Source organism: Thalassophryne amazonica, chromosome 6 (genome assembly GCF_902500255.1).
Source record: "Thalassophryne amazonica chromosome 6, fThaAma1.1, whole genome shotgun sequence".
NCBI lineage: Eukaryota > Metazoa > Chordata > Actinopteri > Batrachoidiformes > Batrachoididae > Thalassophryne > Thalassophryne amazonica.
This window is the reverse complement of record NC_047108.1, coordinates 25,890,507-25,910,104: the sequence shown is the minus strand read 5'-3', so window position 1 is coordinate 25,910,104 and position 19,598 is coordinate 25,890,507. Positions and strand designations below refer to the sequence as shown.

At 42.8% G+C, this 19,598-nt stretch overlaps 1 protein-coding gene across 1 annotated transcript in view; it reads right to left on the bottom strand.

Annotated features, from left to right (window-relative positions):
* Positions 1 to 8,936: 8,936 nt before the first annotated feature.
* gabrd (gamma-aminobutyric acid type A receptor subunit delta) overlaps positions 8,937 to 19,598 on the bottom strand; it is a 167,826-nt gene continuing 157,164 nt past the window's right edge. The window contains 4 exon segments of the mRNA XM_034171907.1: positions 8,937 to 8,954; positions 8,956 to 8,981; positions 8,984 to 9,085; positions 9,088 to 9,259. Of these exon segments, the coding sequence (XP_034027798.1) occupies positions 8,937 to 8,954; positions 8,956 to 8,981; positions 8,984 to 9,085; positions 9,088 to 9,259 (318 nt within the window).

The following is a 19,598-nucleotide window of genomic DNA, read 5'->3' as shown; positions in this document are numbered from 1 at the left end:
GAAAGAGTAATATGCTGTAAGTCCCTTTGATGCCCAGTTTTTAAATCTCTTATCTAGAGCATTTGGCTTGAACTCGGAATCATAAGCACGCCACCTTAAGATTCTAGACATCGCTTCAAGTTTGCAAGTTTGCATAACTCCAGTCCAAGATTTCAATAAAAACTCATACATAAATTATTCTGTCATACTAATTTCTTTCTGCAATTTTTTTTTTTTTTTTTGTCAACTAATGCTGCTGTTATTGGTATTCCCTTTACATCAGTCCTTTCGTCTTCCTTCCATCCTTCAGAATAGGTGGGTGAACACAAACATATTAAAGATCTAAACTGAGCAGCATAATAATAATCCGGAGGCAGGAAAGATCCATTCTTCCCTTCTCCTTAATTGCATTGTTGGTATTTTATTCTAGCTCTTTTACTCTGCCAAATATATTTTGCTAATATTCATCAAAATGTTTTTAGTTATATGAACTGGAATACATTGAAAAAGGTACAGGAAACGAGGAAGAATGTTCATCCTAATTGATTCTACCCCAGAATGTAAATTTAGAAATGGGACATTATCCCATCTTTTCAGATCAGATGTTATTTTTTAAGTTAAAAGTCTATAATTACCTTTGAACATTTCATATGGGTCCCTTGTCAGAATGGTCCCCAAATATTGAATATTCCTTAATTTCCATTTCCATTTGTATGCATTTTTATCTTAGTAGGATAAGTATAATTGAATTTAGTACCTGAGTTTTGTTCATGTTAATTTTTATAGCCTGAAAAAGAGCCCAAATTCACTCAACATATTCATTAATTTGGGAAGCGACTGGATGGGTTTCCTCAGAAATATGACTGTCATCTGCAAATAAAGCTAATCTTTGAGACCCAGTTTGTATTGTAACCCCACTAATTTCTGTGCTCTGTTTTATCCATTGAGCCAAGGGTTAAACAAACAGAGAACAATAATGCTGATGCGCCACAGCCTTGACGGGTTCCTTTTTCTAAAGTAATAGATTTGGACAAATCTCCTTTTATTTTAACTCTGGCAGTAGGTTTGTTGTGCGGAGGCTATTTCAGTCATATCAGAGTGGAAGCCAAATTCGTCCATCACTTTATGTAAAAATTCCCATCGTACTGAATTGAATGCTTTTTCTGTGTCTAAACGTATTGCAAGTGTTTCCAGATTACATTGTGCGACATGCTTAATCAAAAGTGCTTTTCTAATATTATCCTGTGTCTGTCTTTGCCAAATAAAGCCAGTCTGATCTTTGTGTATGCGCTCTGGTAAAATTGCCTCTAAAAGCTCTAAAAGAGTACATTTCAAAATCTTCTTAATTGAGGTTGGACATATAATCTCTGATAGTATTCTTCAAAACAATGTTTTATTTTTTCCAAGTCAGTCTTTTGTTTGTTACAGGATGTTTTATTTTATGAAATGCTCTCTGCCTGTTGTTTCCTCAACTGACAAGACAGAAGTTCATGAGCTTTCCCACCAGTATTGGAATATTGCTGTTGAGCCTTTTTTGAATATCCTGCAGAATGTAGAATGACCAATCACTCCCTGCTGGGATGTAAACATTAAACAGACTCACTAAAGTTCCATCAGTTTTACCTGTTATACCTTCTCTCTTTGTCTTTGAATTCCGATATGTATTCAAAGTTTAGTGTATTGTACAACAAAATCACACTCCTCTACATCTTCCTGAGCTGCCTTTGTGAGGAGTAGCAGACATTTGTATAACCATTCTGTTTAATTTGGTGTGTCAGTATCGCTAAGGTGGGATTCTTGTATGTATGCTACCTGGACATTTTCGCTTGTCAATTTTGACAATATTTTTGTCTTTTAATTGGGTTGTACATGCCATTTATGTTGAGATACAAGATTTAAAGGTCTAACAGACCTCTTATTAAATTGGTGGTTAACAGCACAAAACCATGATACTCTTCCATTTTCTACACAGAACAGCAGAGTAAGAACAATCAAAAACACTCACACAAGTAATAAACAAGTAACTCGGATAACAAAAAGGAATTCCTATGTAGGCGTCTCTTCATTCGATCCTGATATGCCCTAGAAGGAGGAGCTAAGGAAAGACCCTTCAAACTGTTTTCAGTGATCCTGAAAAGATGGAATCCTTCAGGGGATCCTTATTGAAAGCACAGTATTGTAGGAGCTTTCCCTGAAACCAGTATATTTATCATTGGCAATCACTTCACTATTAAAAACTGTTACTGGACACTCGGGGGAATTCTCATATCAATCCGGATCCATTTCAGCCTGCTGTTTCCCCAGAGTGGCTCTCCAGAATGCGCTAAGCTTCTCCTTGTAGCTCGTGTCTCATGTGCAGTCTCAACAGCTCTGGTCAGTACACTAGGTCCAGGACAGTTGTTTTATCCTCTCTTTCAGTGATGCTGGTATTGGTGCCGGCACCATCTTGAACACGTAGCCTCTCTTAACAAGGTCTTCGGCTGCCTCTGTGACTGATGCGTATATTTGGTGCTATCACTGTGCATCATGCGTACCCTTGCAGGAAATAAAGTTTGGAACCTGATATTCTTTTAAAGCCCTTCAAATCTCGGCATACTCAGTTTGCTGATGATGGACAGCGGATAGTCATGATCAAGGTTTATGTGGCTTTCTTCCCATCTAAATCCCTTTGCTTGCCAGGCTTTGTGTAGCAGCATCTCTTTGGTTTTAAAGCTCAAAAACATAACCACAATGGAGCAAGGTGGTGCAGTAGCTGGTGGTTGAGGGCCTGGTGAACGATGTGTTCTTTCGATTTGCAAATCGTGCGCATCTTCAGAGAGTTGGAGGCCTTCACAAAGTAGTTTCTCAACAAAAGATAACATATTAACGGAGTCCTTTTCTGCCTCTTGTGGTATTTCATAAATTCTAATGTTTTTTCATCTGTTTTGGGTCTCAATCTACACTAACTTCATGTCTCACCTCTCATATAGCTTTAGCACCTCAGAGGCCACATACTCCGTAACTTGAATCCGTTCCTCGGCCATTTCAATTTGACTTTCGGCCTCATGCAGTCTTTTAGCGACACTCGATATGTCAGCTCTTCAAACTGCTGTCTGTTCTCCTGGCGAATTTGCCTCAATCCTTGCAGAATCTCTGAGTCCGCCACCATTTTTTGTTAAGTGCTAACCTTAGTCGATGTTGGTTAAGCCCCGTTTACACATAGACGGTTTTTGTCGGCGGGTAGTACGTAGAACCGACGTTCGCGGTAGTTCCGGCTGTTTTCGCGGGTGGAAAGGGGCGGAGCATTTCGCCGGCGTTTTGACCGCCGTACTAGCCGCAAATACGCGGATAAACGCCGCTAAATCCGCCAAATAGTGGCGTTTTGACGCCGTAGCATCTGGCACACATCAGGCAACGGGGGTTAATACCCAGTTCTATCCTTTACAATTGCAGGTTAAGACGCACGTGAGACGGCGGTGTTCTGCTGCCGCCGATAATGCCCTGTGTACCACTGGTTTATCCAGGCAAATCCTGCATTACTCCAGGAACTTTTGCATTCTAGGCACCGCCCCCAGAGTAATAGGCTGAAGCAGCAGGAATACATGCCCTCTGTCACTGCAGGGGGAGGGAGATCATACTCAGCCTTTTCTTCTCCTTCCTTTTCCCCTCCTCAACATTTTGCTCCACCTCCACCACAGGGCTACCCTCTGCTTCTGAACCAGACCTCTTGGTAAGTCCTTGCCAGCTGCCAATTTTCTTTTAGGAGGCATACTGGAGCTTCTCTGCAAAAATATCTGGAGCTGGCCGCGAGTGAGAAGGCCTGCATGCAGCGCGCTAGTGTTTTATATTGACCCGGCCGCCTATTGGCCGTTTGGAACAACCGTTAACCGGGAGGTGGCATTTAGAACGGCGTACTGTCCGCTAGCGCCGCCATTTTGTCTGCCTCTGTCGCGGGTTAAAATGCCCTTGAGACGCCGATGTGGGCTCTATCGCCATTTTACATGCCGTTGATTAGGGATACAACGCTGGCCCACCAATTACGGTGGTGTAAACTGCGGCACTACAGGAAGGGGCAGAATGAAACACGATTAAAAAGTATCAAACGCCGTTGTTCGCGTTGTCTCTGTGTCATGCGAATTCTCCGGGAGCACTCCCAGAATTATTTGACATGTTGAATAATTTTTTTGACGATTCCAGGTAAAGCCAGAACTAAGCCACGCCACCCTAGTGCTGGCGTTAACAACGGCGTGTGATCCTTAAGACCCACCAAAAAACTCTTCCGGGACGCTTCCGGGAGCTCTTACCGTCTATGTGTAACGGGGGCTTTAGCCTTGACGTCGGGGATAAAACTACTTCACTTCACTTCTACTCCCTCAAATAAAGTGTAGTGTCCTACCCTGTCTTCATAGATTATTGACAGAAGTCGCAGGCTGCCATTCTGCCCCTATGGCCCCTATGACGCCACCTCATTCATACACAGGCAAGGCAGGTTAAGTGAGCTCAATTTTGGGTTTCAGTGCTAAGGCTCGCGAACACTTATGCACATGTGATTTCCTAGTTTTTTATTATTATTAATAAATTTGCAAAAGTCTGAAAAAATAAACTTTTTTCACATTGTCATTATGGGGTATTGTGTGTAAAATTTTGAGCGGGGGAAAAATAAATTTCATTCCATTTTTGAATGAGGCTGTAACATAAAATATAGAAAAAGTGAAGCGCTGTGAATACTTCCAGGGCACTGTACCTTGTGGTTTATTCTGCGAAAATTGGCCCATAATTATCTGAAAATGTGTGGAAGCCCAGCTAACATTGTATTCCCTACAGCTTGAGAGTTTACTATTAATTAAACTAACATTTGTGACATCTGTGAGAGTTGAAATGCCCCCTGTGATGATATTGACTCCCATGGAGCCCTGGCATTTGTCCATATATATATATATATACAACCCCTGGCAAAAATTATGAATCACCGGCCTCGGAGGATTGTTCATTCAGTTGTTATTTTGTAGAAAAAAAGCAGATCACAGACATGACACAAAACTAAAGTCCATTTCAAATGGCAACTTTCTGGCTTTAAGAAACACTATAAGAAATCAAGAAAAAAATATTATGCAGTCAGTAACGGTTACTTTTTAGACCAAGCAGAGGAAAAAAAAATATGGAATCACTCAATTCTGAGGAAAAAATTATGGAATCACCCTGTAAATTTTCATCCCCAAAACTAACACCTGCATCATATCAGATCTGCTCGTTGACATTGACCCTGTGCCATGACATTGACCCTATGTGTCTTTTTGCAAGGAATGTTTTCCGCAGTTTTTGCTCTATGGCAAGATGCATTATCATCTTGAAAAATGATTTCTCATCCCCAAACATCCTTTCAATTGTCCAAAATATCAACGTAAACTTGTGCATTTATTGATGATGTAATGACAGCCATCTCCCCAGTGCCTTTACCTGACATGCAGCCCCATATCATCAATGACTGTGGAAATTTACATGTTCTCTTCAGGCAGTCATCTTTATAATCTCATTGGAACGGCACCAAACAAAAGTCCAGCATCATCACCTTGCCCAATGCAGATTCGAGATTCATCACTGAATATGACTTTCAATCCAGTCATCCACAGTCCACAATTGCGTTTCCTTAGCCCATTGTAACCTTGTTTTTTTCTGTTTAGGTGTTAATGATGCCTTTCGTTTAGCTTTTCTGTATGTAAATCCCATTTACTTTAGGGCGGTTTCTTTACAGTTCAGTCACAGACGTTGACATCCAGTTTCCTCCCATTCGTTCATTTGTTTTGTTTGGCATTTTCGATTTTTGAGACATACTGCTTTAAAGTTTCTGTCTTGACGCTTTGATGTCTTCCTTGGTCTACCAGTATGTTTGCCTTTAACACCTTCCTATGTTTGTATTTGGTCCAGAATTTAGACACAGCTGACTGTGAACACCAACATCTTTTGCAACATTGCGTGATGATTTACCCTCTTTTAAGAGTTTGATAATCCTCTCCTTTGTTTCAATTGACATCTCTCATATTGGAGCCATGATTCATGTCAGTCCTCTTGGTGCAACAGCTCTCCAAGGTGTGATTACTCCTTTTAGATGCAGTCTAACGGAGCAGATCTGATTTGATGCAGGTGTTAGTTTTGGGCATGAAAATTACAGGGTGATTCATAATTATTCCTCAGAACTGAGTGAGTCCATATTTTTTCCCCTCTGCTTGGTCTAAAAAAGTAACCAATTACTGACTGACACAATTTTTTTCCCCTGATTTCTTATAGTGTTTCTTAAAGCCAGAAAGTTGCCATTTGAAATGACTTTAGTTTGTCATGTCTGTGATCTGCTTTTTTTCTACAAAATTAAACAACTGAATAAACATCCTCCGAGGCCAGTGATTCCATAATTATTGCCAGGGTTTATATATATATATATATATATATATATATATATATATATATATATATATATATATATATAGATATATATATATTATTTACCAACATCTTTGTCTTGGAAATAAAAAATGTGCAATGACTCCTGGGATTGTTAGGAGCTTCAAAGGATCCACATGTTGCATCCTTTGTTTATGGTGGAAAGCAAGGTGCATTCATTGGCTGAATTCCAAACTGCATAAATGCAAACATCTTTAGTTCTTGTAATACCAAATGCTTGAGGGTGTGGGTGTGCTAAATGTTACTGAGGACATAGTATGTGTCACACATGTGCTACATGTGAAGGAAGTCAGAGTCCAGTGTGGTCATCTCACTTCCCTTCAGGTTATCATAATCCCATTTATAACATCTGCCAACAGCACAGAATTTTGGTTCTTCTCACCCTGAAATGGAGTACAGTGACTATGTGACACAGAGTTTACACATGTGAATCTTTAGCACTTTCAGTCACTTTGTTGTTTTTATCAAACCCAGTGACTGTGTGGATTTTACTTTCAGCTGAAATCTTGAAGTGAAGCAGAGATACACAAGTGGTGGAGGAATCCTTTAATATAGAGGAAACAGGCAGAACTGGCAGAAGGAGATAAGACACCTCCAGACGGCATACAAAACCAAAAATGATTAGAAAGAAAATGGGTGGAGGATGAAAGGAGAGAGAAGGAAAGAGAGGATGGCGCTGGCCATGCAGAGTAGGAGTAACCTTGTTTCCTTTTGTAGATAGCAAGCAGTTCAGATTGTGGCGTGGAAGTGTTTACGCTAACTACAGTGGGGAAAATAAGTATTGACCCCCTGTCAGTTTTGCAGGTTTTCCCACCTACAAAGAATGGAGAGGTCTGTAATTTATATCGTAGGTACACTTCAACTGTGAGAGACAGAATAAAAAAAAAAAAAAAACAGAAAATCACATTGTATGATTTTTAAATAATTCATTTGCATTTTATTGCATAAAATAGTTTTTGATCCCCGAGGAAAACAGACCTTAACAATTGGTACCGAAACATTTGTCCGCCATTACAGAGATCAAACGTTTCCTGTAGTTCTTGACCAAGTTTTCACACACTGCAACAGGGATTTTGGTCCACTCCTCCATACAGATCTTCTCCAAATCTTTCAGGTTTGGAGTTTCAGCTCCCTCCAAAGATTTTTCTATTGAGTTCAGGTCTGGAGACTGGCCAGGCCACTCCAAGACCTTGAAATGCTTCTTACAGAGCTCCTCCTTAGTTGTCCTGGCTGTGTGTTTGGGGTCATTATCATGCTGAAAGACCCAGCCATGACCCATCTTCAGTGCTCTTATGGAGGGAAGGAGGTGTTGGCCAAAATTTCGCAATACATGACCCCATCCATCATCCCTTCAATACAGTGCAATCGTCCTGTCCCCTTTGCAGAAGAGCGCCCCCTGAGTATGATGTTTCCAACCCCATGCTTCATGGTTGGGATGGTTTTCTTGGGGTTGTTCTCATCCTCTAAACATGGTAAGTGGAGTTGATTCCAAAAAGCTCTGTTTTGGTCTCATCTGACCACATGACCTTCTCCCATGCCTCCTCTGGATCATCCAGATGGTGTAGTTCTCTGTGTAGTTCTGAGCTTTCTCAGAATCATCCTTAACCCACAAAGTGAGATCTTGCATGGAATCCCAGACTGAGGGAGATTGACAGTTATTTTGTGTTTCTTTCCACTTCTAATAAATAATCATAACAGTTGTTGTCTTCTACCAAGCTGCTTGCCTGTTGTCCTGTAGTCCATCCCAGCCTTGTGCAGGTCTACAGTTTTGTCCCTGGTGTCCTTAGACAGCTCTTTGGTCTTGGCTATGGTGGATAGGTTGGAGTGTGATTGATTGAGTGTGTGAACAGGTGTCTTTTATACAGGTAACAAGTTCAAACAGGTGCAATTAATACAGGTAAAGAGTGCAGATAAGAGGGCTTCTTAAAGAAAAATTAACAGGTCTGTGAGAGCCAGAATTCTTGCTGGTTGGTAGGGGGTCAAATACTTATTTATATGCAATAAAATGCAAAATAATTATTAAAAATCATACATGTTATTTTCTGGATTTTTATTTAGATTCTCTCACAGCTGAGGTGTACCTAAGATAAAAATGACAGACCTCTCTATTGTTTGTAGTGGGAAAACCTGCAAAACTGACAGTGGATCAAATACTTATTTTCCCCACTGTACACTTCATTTTTGAGGATGCACAATGTGAGGGTGTGGTCAGTAAACAGGATTGGCGTCTTGTGTCCTGTGCTGAGTTTGAGTATATAGAAGGATGTGATGTAACTCTTTGCGGTCCTTCTGCACATCCAACAAGCAGCCGAGTTCTTTTCTTTGCACATTAATCACATCTGCTCTTAAAATCTAATGCTTTTACAAATCTTAACTACGTCTGTTATGGAGACAGGTGGCAGCATGTGGTTTCTGCTGCTGTTTTTCGCTGAGGCCTGCATGTGTTGTGGCAGCACCAGTGCCACTTTCATCTATTTACAGGCCTGGGAGGCGGCCAGTCCATGGACCATCCTGCCTCCTCCTCACATGGTGTATGCCACCCCAGTAGATCACATTCACCACAGCGACGTGAAAGGAAACACTGCCCTGGCGTAGATGTCAATGGTGTCAGCATCAATGGGCTTGCAGACGCACTTAGAGCAGCATTTCCTCTCCTCCTCGCTCTCCTCCACCTGCTGAGATGTTCTCTCCTTGGCTCCACCTCCTCAGCGTGGCCCTCCCTGGGAATCTCACTGCTGGAACGCTGAGCCCGATCATGGCGGTTGGAAATCACCACACCCTGGTTCATACCGGCGACAGACAGAGAAAACAGAACCATGGCCTGTTTGCCGTTCTTCACTATGGACTGTAGGGGAGACAAAGAGAGCAGCTTGTGAAAGACAATTTACATGAAATGTGTTCACAAATTCAATGCATTAAGCAGAACTTATCCTCTAAAGAGTGAGTGAGTGAAATAAATGTAAGTGGGAACTTCCAATTTTGCTCAATGTTGATGTAAAGACCAATGAGATGCTTCATGACAATGATCATGAGATATTAAGATAACATCATATTATTAATCAGGTGAATGATTCCATGCTGCCACCTATTGGAGGCCAACAACAATGCTTATGCTGTATTCCTCTGAACAAAACATTTGGAAAAATTCTTTCTGAAGACCAGATGTCTTTGTTTTGAAATATGTTATATTTAGGATAATGCTTATAAAGTAAATTATATGGCCAGCCCTTCCTTTGCTTTTTCAACGACATACTGACATACTTGTGTCAATCATTTGTAAGTGACATCCTTTAGGCCCAGGGGTAAGCTTTTCGCACTCCCATCTTTTAGTATTCTACTGTCATGCTGTTATTTCATGGTAAGATTTTCTGACCGTGCCCATTTATAGTTTTTTTTTGTGCTCATCTATTCTGATATTACAATGTCATGCTGTTATTGCATGGGTGCTTGAGAGTTGTTTGATGTCCTCTGCAACATTATTATCATGCATCATAAACGTCTCCTCAGCTGACATCACATTTGTTTCCTGGCATAAAAAGTGTGTTATGGTGCTGCAGAGCACTTTATCCCGCAACTTGATTACAAAGAAAAAGGCACTGCACATGGATTTAATTTCGATGACAACAATAAACAGCTTACAATGCATACAGTGATAAAAACACAACACTCACAAGCAGTGATGCCGGTAACGCGTTACTCTAATCTGACCACTTTTTTTAGTAACGAGTAATCTACGCGTTAATCTTTCCAAATCAGTAATCAGATTAAGTTTACTTCTCCATGTCACTGTGCGTTACTATTATTTTTTCATTGTGGGTCGATAGCAGCATTAAACTTGGTCCGTGGGCAGGGGGTCGTGGTTTGACTGAACTGCCCGCTTTAAGCGAGCTGTGAGCTTTTCATCCACGGTTTTTTGTAGCTGCTCGACTCGTCCTCACCTCTTAAAGCGCGGTGATCAGCACACCTGCACTGAGCTTTACAAAGACATTTTTATACTTTTTTCCCTCCTTTATTTAGAATTCTGAGCTGAGCCGCTCCGTATTGTCTCGGTTAAAAACAGCTGATACTCCGTGACGCGTCAACAACTAACACTATTTTCCACTCAATGCACCTAAACTCTTCTGAGGACCACATGATGTGGAAACGCAATAAAACTTTCTTACCTGTAAATCTGGTCCTGTTTTCTGCATAAATAAATGTTATCCATTCTTGTGCTCAAATGCCAAAGCAGGGGCAAATCCAGATGGAATGGGGCGTGGGGCAAGGATGTGCCCCCCCCCGCACACCCCCTAGATTAAAGGTCCAGTTTTGAAGCCATTTTTTACTACAACTACTAATACTGCTTAAAATAATAATAATTTCGACAAGTAAATATTTAGATGAGATTTACTGTTAGAAAAATGTTAGAATTTAATAGTTACATTTCTAAACATGTAGGTTTGAAATTGCAAGTTTACTGTTACAGTGCTGTCAACAGTTAAATATGAGGCCAAGAAAAGAGGTCTTTATTTTACTTTTTATAAAACAGTATTTATTTTCATTGAAGTCAAGAAAGGGTGACTATAAAGTGAGTTTTGGCAAAAACAGGTATCATTATCATGTTGACGTGGGTTGTTGTCGGCAGCTGGGGAAAGTAACTAAAAAGTAACTAGTAATCTAAACTTAGTTACTTTTACAATTGAGTAATCAGTAAAGTAACTAAGTTACTTTTTCAAGGAGTAATCAGTAATCAGTAATTGGATTACTTTTTCAAAGTAACTGTGGCAACACTGCTCACAAGTAACATTTAAGTCCAGTCCCAATACACTTACCATGTCACACTTTCCCTTCATTTTGCACATTCATGTGAATGTGAAAGGAAATATGGATGTCCAGAAAATCTTATCCAGAAATGTAAGTCAAATTAATGTAAAATGTGTTTTTGTTTTATGTGTTTGTTTATTTTGCTGTTCATGTGAATGTGCAAAATGAAGAGAAAGGGCAAAATGGTTGAGCAAAAGGAGAGTATTAGAGTGAAATGACATGCATCATAAGAAGAATCAGATCTGGAAATGGTTTTGGTTATTAGGGATGCAAAGAACCATAAGAAATGTGCATTTTGTGGAAAAAAGCAGGGGATTTGGGACAAACGAGGTTTGTTAGAAAACTATCCGACCTATTTATTTTTTTAAAAAACTATATGGATTTGAATCGTGCGCTTGCATCAGCCAAGCTGGGACCTTCGTGTGCAATGCGTGAGTTTTTTCACGCCTGTCAGTTGCGTCATTCGCCTGTGGGCAGGCTTTGAGTGAGCACTTGTCCACCCCCCCGCGTCAGATTTCATTGTCAGGAAAATGGCTGAGCGATTGGAGCAGCGCTGAATCAAATTTTTCCAGAAACTGAGAGAGACAGCCAGGTGGAACCATTCAGAAGATTCAGACGACTTTCGGTGAAGGATACATCTGGGCGTCACACAGATTAAGGATCATTATAACCGGATTAAAGATGGCCCACAGCAGCGCAGGGCGCGACGCGCTTGGAGCGGCCATTCGACAGGCTGAAACGACCAGATCATTCCAGAGTGAACGCTGTGTTGATCCGGGACGTCGTCTGACTACCTGAGAAATTGTGGAAGAGGTGTACATCAGCACTTTTGCGGCACATTCCACTGATACAGGAGATTTTGTAATGAAAGACGTGCGGAGGAATTCACGCGTCGGGACGGAGCTGCTCATGGCGCACAACAAAAAGCACGTCTGTGTTGGAAACCATTCGGAAGATTCAGACGGCTTTCGGTGGCTTTTCAGTCGAGTGAGTATCCGAGAAATTGTGTAACAGCTGGGCATGTCACAACTTGTCCTTTGAGACTTCCAACACGGACATGCATTTTGTTGTGCGCCATGAGCGCTCCGCGCCGCTGTGGGCTGTCTTTAATCCAGTTGTAATGATCCTTAATCTGTGTGACGCCCAGAGTATCTTCACTGAAAGCCATCTGAATCTTCCGAATGGTTTCCACCTGGCTGTCTCTCACAGTTTCTGGAAAAATTTGATTCAGCGCTGCTCCAATCGCTCAGCCATTTTCCTGACAATGAAAATCCGACGCGGGGGGGTGGCACCAGTGCTCACTCAAGCCTGCCCACAGGCGAATGACGCAACCGACAGGCGTGAAAAAACTCACGCATGCGCACGAAGGTTCAAGCTTGGCTGATGCAAGCGCAACTGATTCAAATCCATATAGTTTTAAAAAAAAAAATAAAAAGGTCGATAGTTTTCTAACAAACCTCATACATAGCCAAAGGAATTCCAAAAAAAAAAAAAAGATATGGGTCATCAGGAATTTTCAATATGTTACCCATAGCAGCCATGTTTCAAAATTTTAAATTGTAACACTTTGAACAATGCCTGCCCTGGGTGACATATTGAAAATTCTTGATGGCCGATATTAGTTTTTGTGATACCTTTGGCTCTATATGAACTTAGTTCTATGCTTTCATCACAATATACACAATTGTTATGGAAATATTAGCTACGCTGCACCATTATATTAGAATTGTTGTGGATGGACCTTTAACCAAGTGAAGAAATGGACATTGCAACAAGGCTGCAGTAAACTAGGGATTACTGTTGAAATTCCGTGTTACTGCAGTAACACGAAATTTCAACCCTGAGGTTGACATTTCAATCTCCTCATTGGCAAAGCTGGTTTTGGAGACTGAAAACATTTGGGACTGTATTCCACCTCAGAGCCCATCTCGATCATTGTCATGACCCCTTCACCCTACGCCAGTAGTAGAGTGGGATGCCTGACCATTTTATCCACTTCCAGCCTAAGATGATGTAGCCGAAGACGAAGAAGATAATATGGAGGTGAGCTCCATCAATGGTGAATTAATTTCATTAATGTACTTTACAAATGCAAATCAGAAAAAAATTTGGGACAATGTGGAAAATGCAGATTAAGAAAAAACAATTAAACCCCAGTGATCCTTAGATTTATTTGACTTCTGTTTCTTTGGAGACAATATGAAACCAAGATATTTCATGTTTTCTGTTGTCAACTTAATTTTCAGTTTTAAGTATGTATCCTTTATTGCATTTAAGGCCTGCAACACATTCAAAAACAGTTGGGATGTGGCAATTTAGGGTGAGTAATGAGGTAAAAATGTCAGTAATGTGATGTCATCAGGTGATCGTAATCATGATTTGCTACAAAAAACAGCATCCATTGAAGGCTGAGTCTTTGATGGGCAGATTCTTACTAGTTTGTCAACAAATGCATGAAAAAATTGCTAAATGTTTAAAAACAATGTTCCTCAAACAAAGATTTTTAAAATATTTGCATATTTCTCCCTCTACAGTGCATATTAACATGAAATGATTCAAGGAATCTGGAGGATTTCAGTGCATAAAGGGCAAGGGCACAGGCCTTAGCTGAACACCTGTGAGATCTGATCCCTCAGACTGCATCAAGAACTGTCATTCATCAATAACTGATGAAATGGGCAAGGGATTACGTTGGGAAACATTTGTCAAGTACTACAATATGATCTGAAATTCATATGTGCCACTTAAAACTTTACTGTGCAAAAAAGAAGCATGAGGTTAACCTTGTTGAGAAGTGATAGACTTCTCCAGGCTTGGAGGGATCTGGGTTGGACCACCACACAGTGGAAACGTAGTGATCTGATTAATCAATATCCAGATCTTTTCTTCCAGGAAGAAAAGGGTGCTCTGTGCTCCAGTCCATTTGAGTGGTGCTACAAAAAGCACCACTCAGACTGTTACCAGCAACAAATGCAAAAGCCAGAGTCTGTCATGGTATGGGCTTGTGTCAGTGCCTTTGGCAAAGGTAATTTATACTTATGTGACAGCAGTATTAATGCAGAAAAGTACAATGATATTTTAGAGCAACATATGCTGCCTTCAACACAACTTTTCCAGGTAGGGCCATGCATTTTTCAATAAAATAATGAAAATCACATTGTGCACACATAACAAATACTGAAGTGGACTGCCTCCAGTCCTGACCTGTCCCCAACAGAGAATGTGTAGAGAATTTCGAAATAGAAAATGCAACAATAAGAACCCCATAGTGCTACACACATGAAGACGTTTGCACAAAGAATGGGACAAAATAACATCTGAGGCATTTTTGGCTTGGTATCCTCAACGCCATAATGTCCTTTTTAGAATAGAATGCTTCTTATTGTCATTATACACAAGGTACAACGAAATTAAAAGACAACTCCCGTAGTGCAAAGGTGTAAAAGTAAATATAAAAAATATAAATACAAAAGACAAATAAGAATATATACATGTATTACAAGGGAGCCAGTAGGTATATATAAATAGGTGTATATAAATAGAAGTCTGCGCTATTCATTGCATTCACCTTTATAAAAAATAAATGCAGTGAATAGTGCAGATCGTAGGCTAATGTGCATTCAATACTCATATTGCACTTGGGTGGAACATGTTGGTGAGTCTGGATGTGCGGGCCTTGATGGAGCGGTACCTCTTTCCTGAGGGCAGCAGTTAGAACAGGCTGTGCCAGGGGTGTGAACCGTCAAACCTGATTGGGCCTGCGCAGACATCTGGTGTTATAGATGTCTGACAGAGAGGACAGCTGCACTCCTATGATGTTCTGTGCTGACTTCCTGACTCTCTCCAGAGCCTTCTGGTCAGCCTGAGAGCAGCTCCTGTACCACACCAAGATGTTGTTGGTGAGGACACTCTCTACAGAACACCTATAGAAGGATAGCAGCAGTTCCTATTACAGGTTGACCTTCCTCAGTGACCTTAAAAAGTACAGACGCTGCTGTGCCCTTTTTACAAGGGCATTGGTGTTGGTGCCCCATGTCAGGTCCTGAGAAATGTATGTTTCCAAGAACTTGAAGTCACTGACCCTCTCTACGGTGTCTCCCTGAATGAGAAGAGGGGGGAGTCCTCCCTCCTCCGCCTAAAATCTAGCACCAACTCCTTTGTCTTTGAGGAGTTAAGTGCCAGGTTATATAGGGAGCACCAAGTAGTGAGGTTCAGGACCTCCTCTCTGTAGGCCGTCTCGTTGTTATGAATCAGCCCAACCACAGTAGTGTCATCCACAAATTTGACAAAGATGTTGCTGCTGCGGTTGGTGTACAGTCATTGGTGTACAAAGTGTACAGCATGGGGCCGAGAACACAGCTCCGAGGGGCCCCAGTGCTTACTGTCAGCACTGAGGATTGGTGGGACCCCATCCTGACTGACTGCAGACGGTTGGTGAGAAAGTCTCTGATCCATCTGCAGGTGTGCTCGCCAATGCCCAGACTGTGCAGTTTGAACATCAGTCTGCTTGGAACAAGTGTGTTAAAAGCAGAACTGAAGTCCACAAAACAACATCCTCGCATAATTGCCAGGCTGTTCAAGATGTTGACACACTGTGTGGAGGGCTGTGTTGATGGCATCACCTGTAGACCTGTTGGCTTTGTATGCGAATTGGTGCTGATCAAGGCTGGGAGGCACTAAGGATTTTATGTGCCTCAGCACCAGCCTCTCAAAGCACTTCATCACAGTTGAAGTGAGAGCCACAGGTCTGTAATCATTCAGACTGCTGACCAACTGTCTCTTGGGGATGGGCACGATAGTGGCAGATTTTAGGCAGCTTGGGACTGTGCAGGCAGCCAGCGAGAGGTTAAAAATGGTAGTAAAAAACCTCTGCCAGCTGGTCTGCACAGCCCCTCAGTACCATCCCCTGGACACCATCGGGACCAGCAGCCTTCGACAAGGTTCACACCCCGGAGCACCCTTCTGACCTCTTCCGTGCTCACAGTGAGGGCCAGAATGTCAGCGGGGAGCAGTATGGGGACACTCTCTTCCTCGCTAACTTCAAACCTAGCAAAGAACCGATTTAGCTCCTCCGCTAGGCTTCTGCTGGTGTTGCTGGTGGTGGCATTTGAAGAGGAAGTGTTTCAAGTTGACAAGGTCACGAATGCCCTGCCAGACACGTCGGGGGTTCCCCTCCGTGAAGTGCCCCTCGATCTTCTTTGCATATGCTGCCTTCACCTGTTGTATGCCTCTTTTCAGGTTGGATCTGGCTGAGCTGTACAGTTCCATGTTCCCAGACCTGAAAGCAGAGTCCCGGTCTCTCAGCAGCTGTTTGACCTCACTGTTCATCCACTGTTTCTTATTTGGATAATGTCTAACCCTCTTCTCCACCATGACATTAGCCATGCGCATTTTAATATAAAACAGGACAGTGGATGTGTAATCTGTGAGGTCCTCCTGTGCGAAGATGTCCCAGTTGGTAGTTTGGAAGCTGTCCTGGAGCTGTGGAATGGCATCTTCAGACCAGATCCGAACAGATCTCACCTCAGGCAGAGTTCTTTGTATGAGAGGCCTGTATGCTGGGGTGAGGAACAGGACAGATGGTCTGATTGTCCGAGGTGGGGGAGGGGGGGACTTTATATGCATCCTTGATGTTGCTGTAAGCCTTATCCAGCACGTTATGGCCTCTCGTTACACATGTAACGTGCTGGTAAACTTAGGGAGCACAGATCTTAGGTCAACATGGTTGAAGTCTCCGGTCACAATGAAAATGCCATCTGGGTGGGTACACTGTTGTTTGCTAACAGCTGTTAGCAGGGTCTTTAATGCTACGTTACCATTAGCACTTGGTGGTACGTACACAGCCGTTACCATGATGACCGCATGCTCTCGGGCCAAATAAAATGGACGGCATCTGAGTGTCATAAACTCCAAATCAGGGGAACAGTATGTCTCAGTCACTGTAGCATTTGTACACCACCTGTTGTTGGAGTAGATGACAGTCCTCCTCCTCTGCTTTTCCCCGAGTCACTCGTCCAGTCGGCTCGGTGCGCTGTGCGGCCTGCTAGCGTGATAGCTTCATATGCTACCCCGGAGTGAAGCCAGGTCTCCATCATGACGGCGATTCAGCTATCCCGCAGAGTTTTCTGTGCCTCGATGGTGACCCATAGCTCATCAAACTTGTTCAGTGACCTGGCGTTCGTGAGGAAGATGCTGGGTAACACTGGTCTGTGCGGGTCTCTTCGTAGCCTAGCCTGGACACCGGCTCGGCAGCCCCCCTTCCTACGCCGTCTCCTCCTTGTTTGGCCCAGGTAAGCTCCAAGCTGCTTGCTGGACGTGCGATCTCCGGTGGAAAGTTACAGTTAAAACTCTGTTTGAAGTCCGCCTCGCCATAACACATACCAATCCGGAGTAGCTCCTCTCTGCTGTATTTCGTAGAACACATAATTGAGTAGGGTTAAAAGTAGAGGTAAAGAAAACAAAGTCAAAAGTAAGTCCAAAGCACGAGAGAGTTGTCAGGCTGCTGCACTTCTGTTTTGTGAGAAGGAAGAAATGGCAAAATTACAAAGCAGCAAAATGCTTTAGCATCCCAACTATTTTGGAACATGTTGCAGGCCTTAAACACAGGAATGGGTGGATATTATCAAATTAAATACAGTGGACCACACAAAATGCAAAATGTCTTGGGTTCATCCTGTCTACAATCAAACAGAAGTCAAAGAAAATGTAACAATCACTGTGTTTTGTTTTTGTTTTTTGTTTTGCATTTTCTGCATAGTGCCAACTTTCTGATTTGGGGTTGTGTAGAAACCAGGTGAACCGCTCACAAACATTTACTACCTGCATGCAGTGATCTTATCTGCATGGTTTGTGTGGAGCAGCTGGTCGATCCAGCTCCCACAGGTGTCAGACTAACAAAGTCACAGAGCCTTTCTTGTTCTTTGAGCTGTCCCTGTTTCCACTCTTACATCTGCTGTGTCAGATCACATTTGATTCAGTTCAACATCACCACAAATGTTGGTGCTGTTGTGTCATCTTCTCATCACACTGCTGCTTCAATATGAATGGAATGTGGTCTCAGATTGTCTGAAGTTCTGGATTGGCTTTGAGCAAAGACGAGCTCAGTAGGCAGTCGAAATGATTACCTGACATAGTTACACACATAACGACTAAACCTTGGTGCCTCAGGCAGCAGACGCCCTGGTTTGCTGTTGTCGTAAGATCTTTTAAGTGTACAGATAATGCTGGTGCTGGTTTCTTTTTGTGGGCAAGAAAGACGGCGAACTCCGTCCATGCATTGATTACAGAGGGCTGAATGAGATCACGGTTCGCAACCGATACCCGCTACCTCAGATTCAGTGTTCACGCCCTTGCATGGAGCCCAAATTTTCACAAAACTGGATCTTAGGAATGCTTATCACCTGGTTCGGATCCGGGAGAGAGACGAGTGGAAGACGGCATTTAACACCCCGTTAGGTCACTTTGAGTACCTGGTCATGCCGTCCGGCCTCACCAATGCGCCCGCTACATTCCAAGCGTTGGTTAATGACGTCTTGCGGGACTTCCTGCTTCGTTTTGTCTTTGTATACCTTGACGATATTCTCATCTTCTCCCCGGATCCTGAGACTCATGTGCAGCATGTACGTCAGGTCCTGCAGCGGTTGTTGGAGAACCGGCTGTTTGTGAAGGGCGAGAAGTGCGAGTTCCACCACACTTCTTTGTCCTTCCTGCGGTTCATAATCTCCTCCAACTCCGTCGCCCCTGATCCAGCCAAGGTTGCGGCGGTGAGAGATTGGCCCCAACCGACAAGCCATAGGAAATTGCAGCAGTTCCTCGGCTTTGCAAATTTCTACCGGAGGTTCATAAAGGGCTATAGCCAGGTAGTTAGCCCCCTGATGGCCCTAACTTCCACTAAAGTCCCCTTCACCTGGTCGGATCGGTGTGAAGCCGAGTTTAGGGAGTTGAAACGCCGGTTCTCGACTGCACCAGTTCTGGTGCAGCCCGATCCCAATCGCCAGTTTGTAGTTGAAGTGGATGCCTCTGACTCAGGGATAGGAGCCGTGCTGTCCCAGAGTGGGGAGTCCGACAAGGTCCTCCATCCTTGTGCCTATTTTTTCCGCAGGTTGACCCCGGCTGAAAGGAACTATGATGTCGGCAATCGGGAACCTCTGGCAGTGAAAGAGGCCCTTGAGGAGTGGAGACACCTGTTGCAGGGAGCTGCGGTGCCATTTACAGTTTTCACGGACCATCGGAGCCTAGAATATATCCGGACCGCTAAGCGTCTGAACCCCAAGCAAGCCCGCTGGTCACTGTTCTTTGGGCGTTTTGACTTCCAGATCACATACCGCCCCGGGACCAAGAATCAACGATCCGACGCCCCGTCCCGGATGCATGAAGAGGAA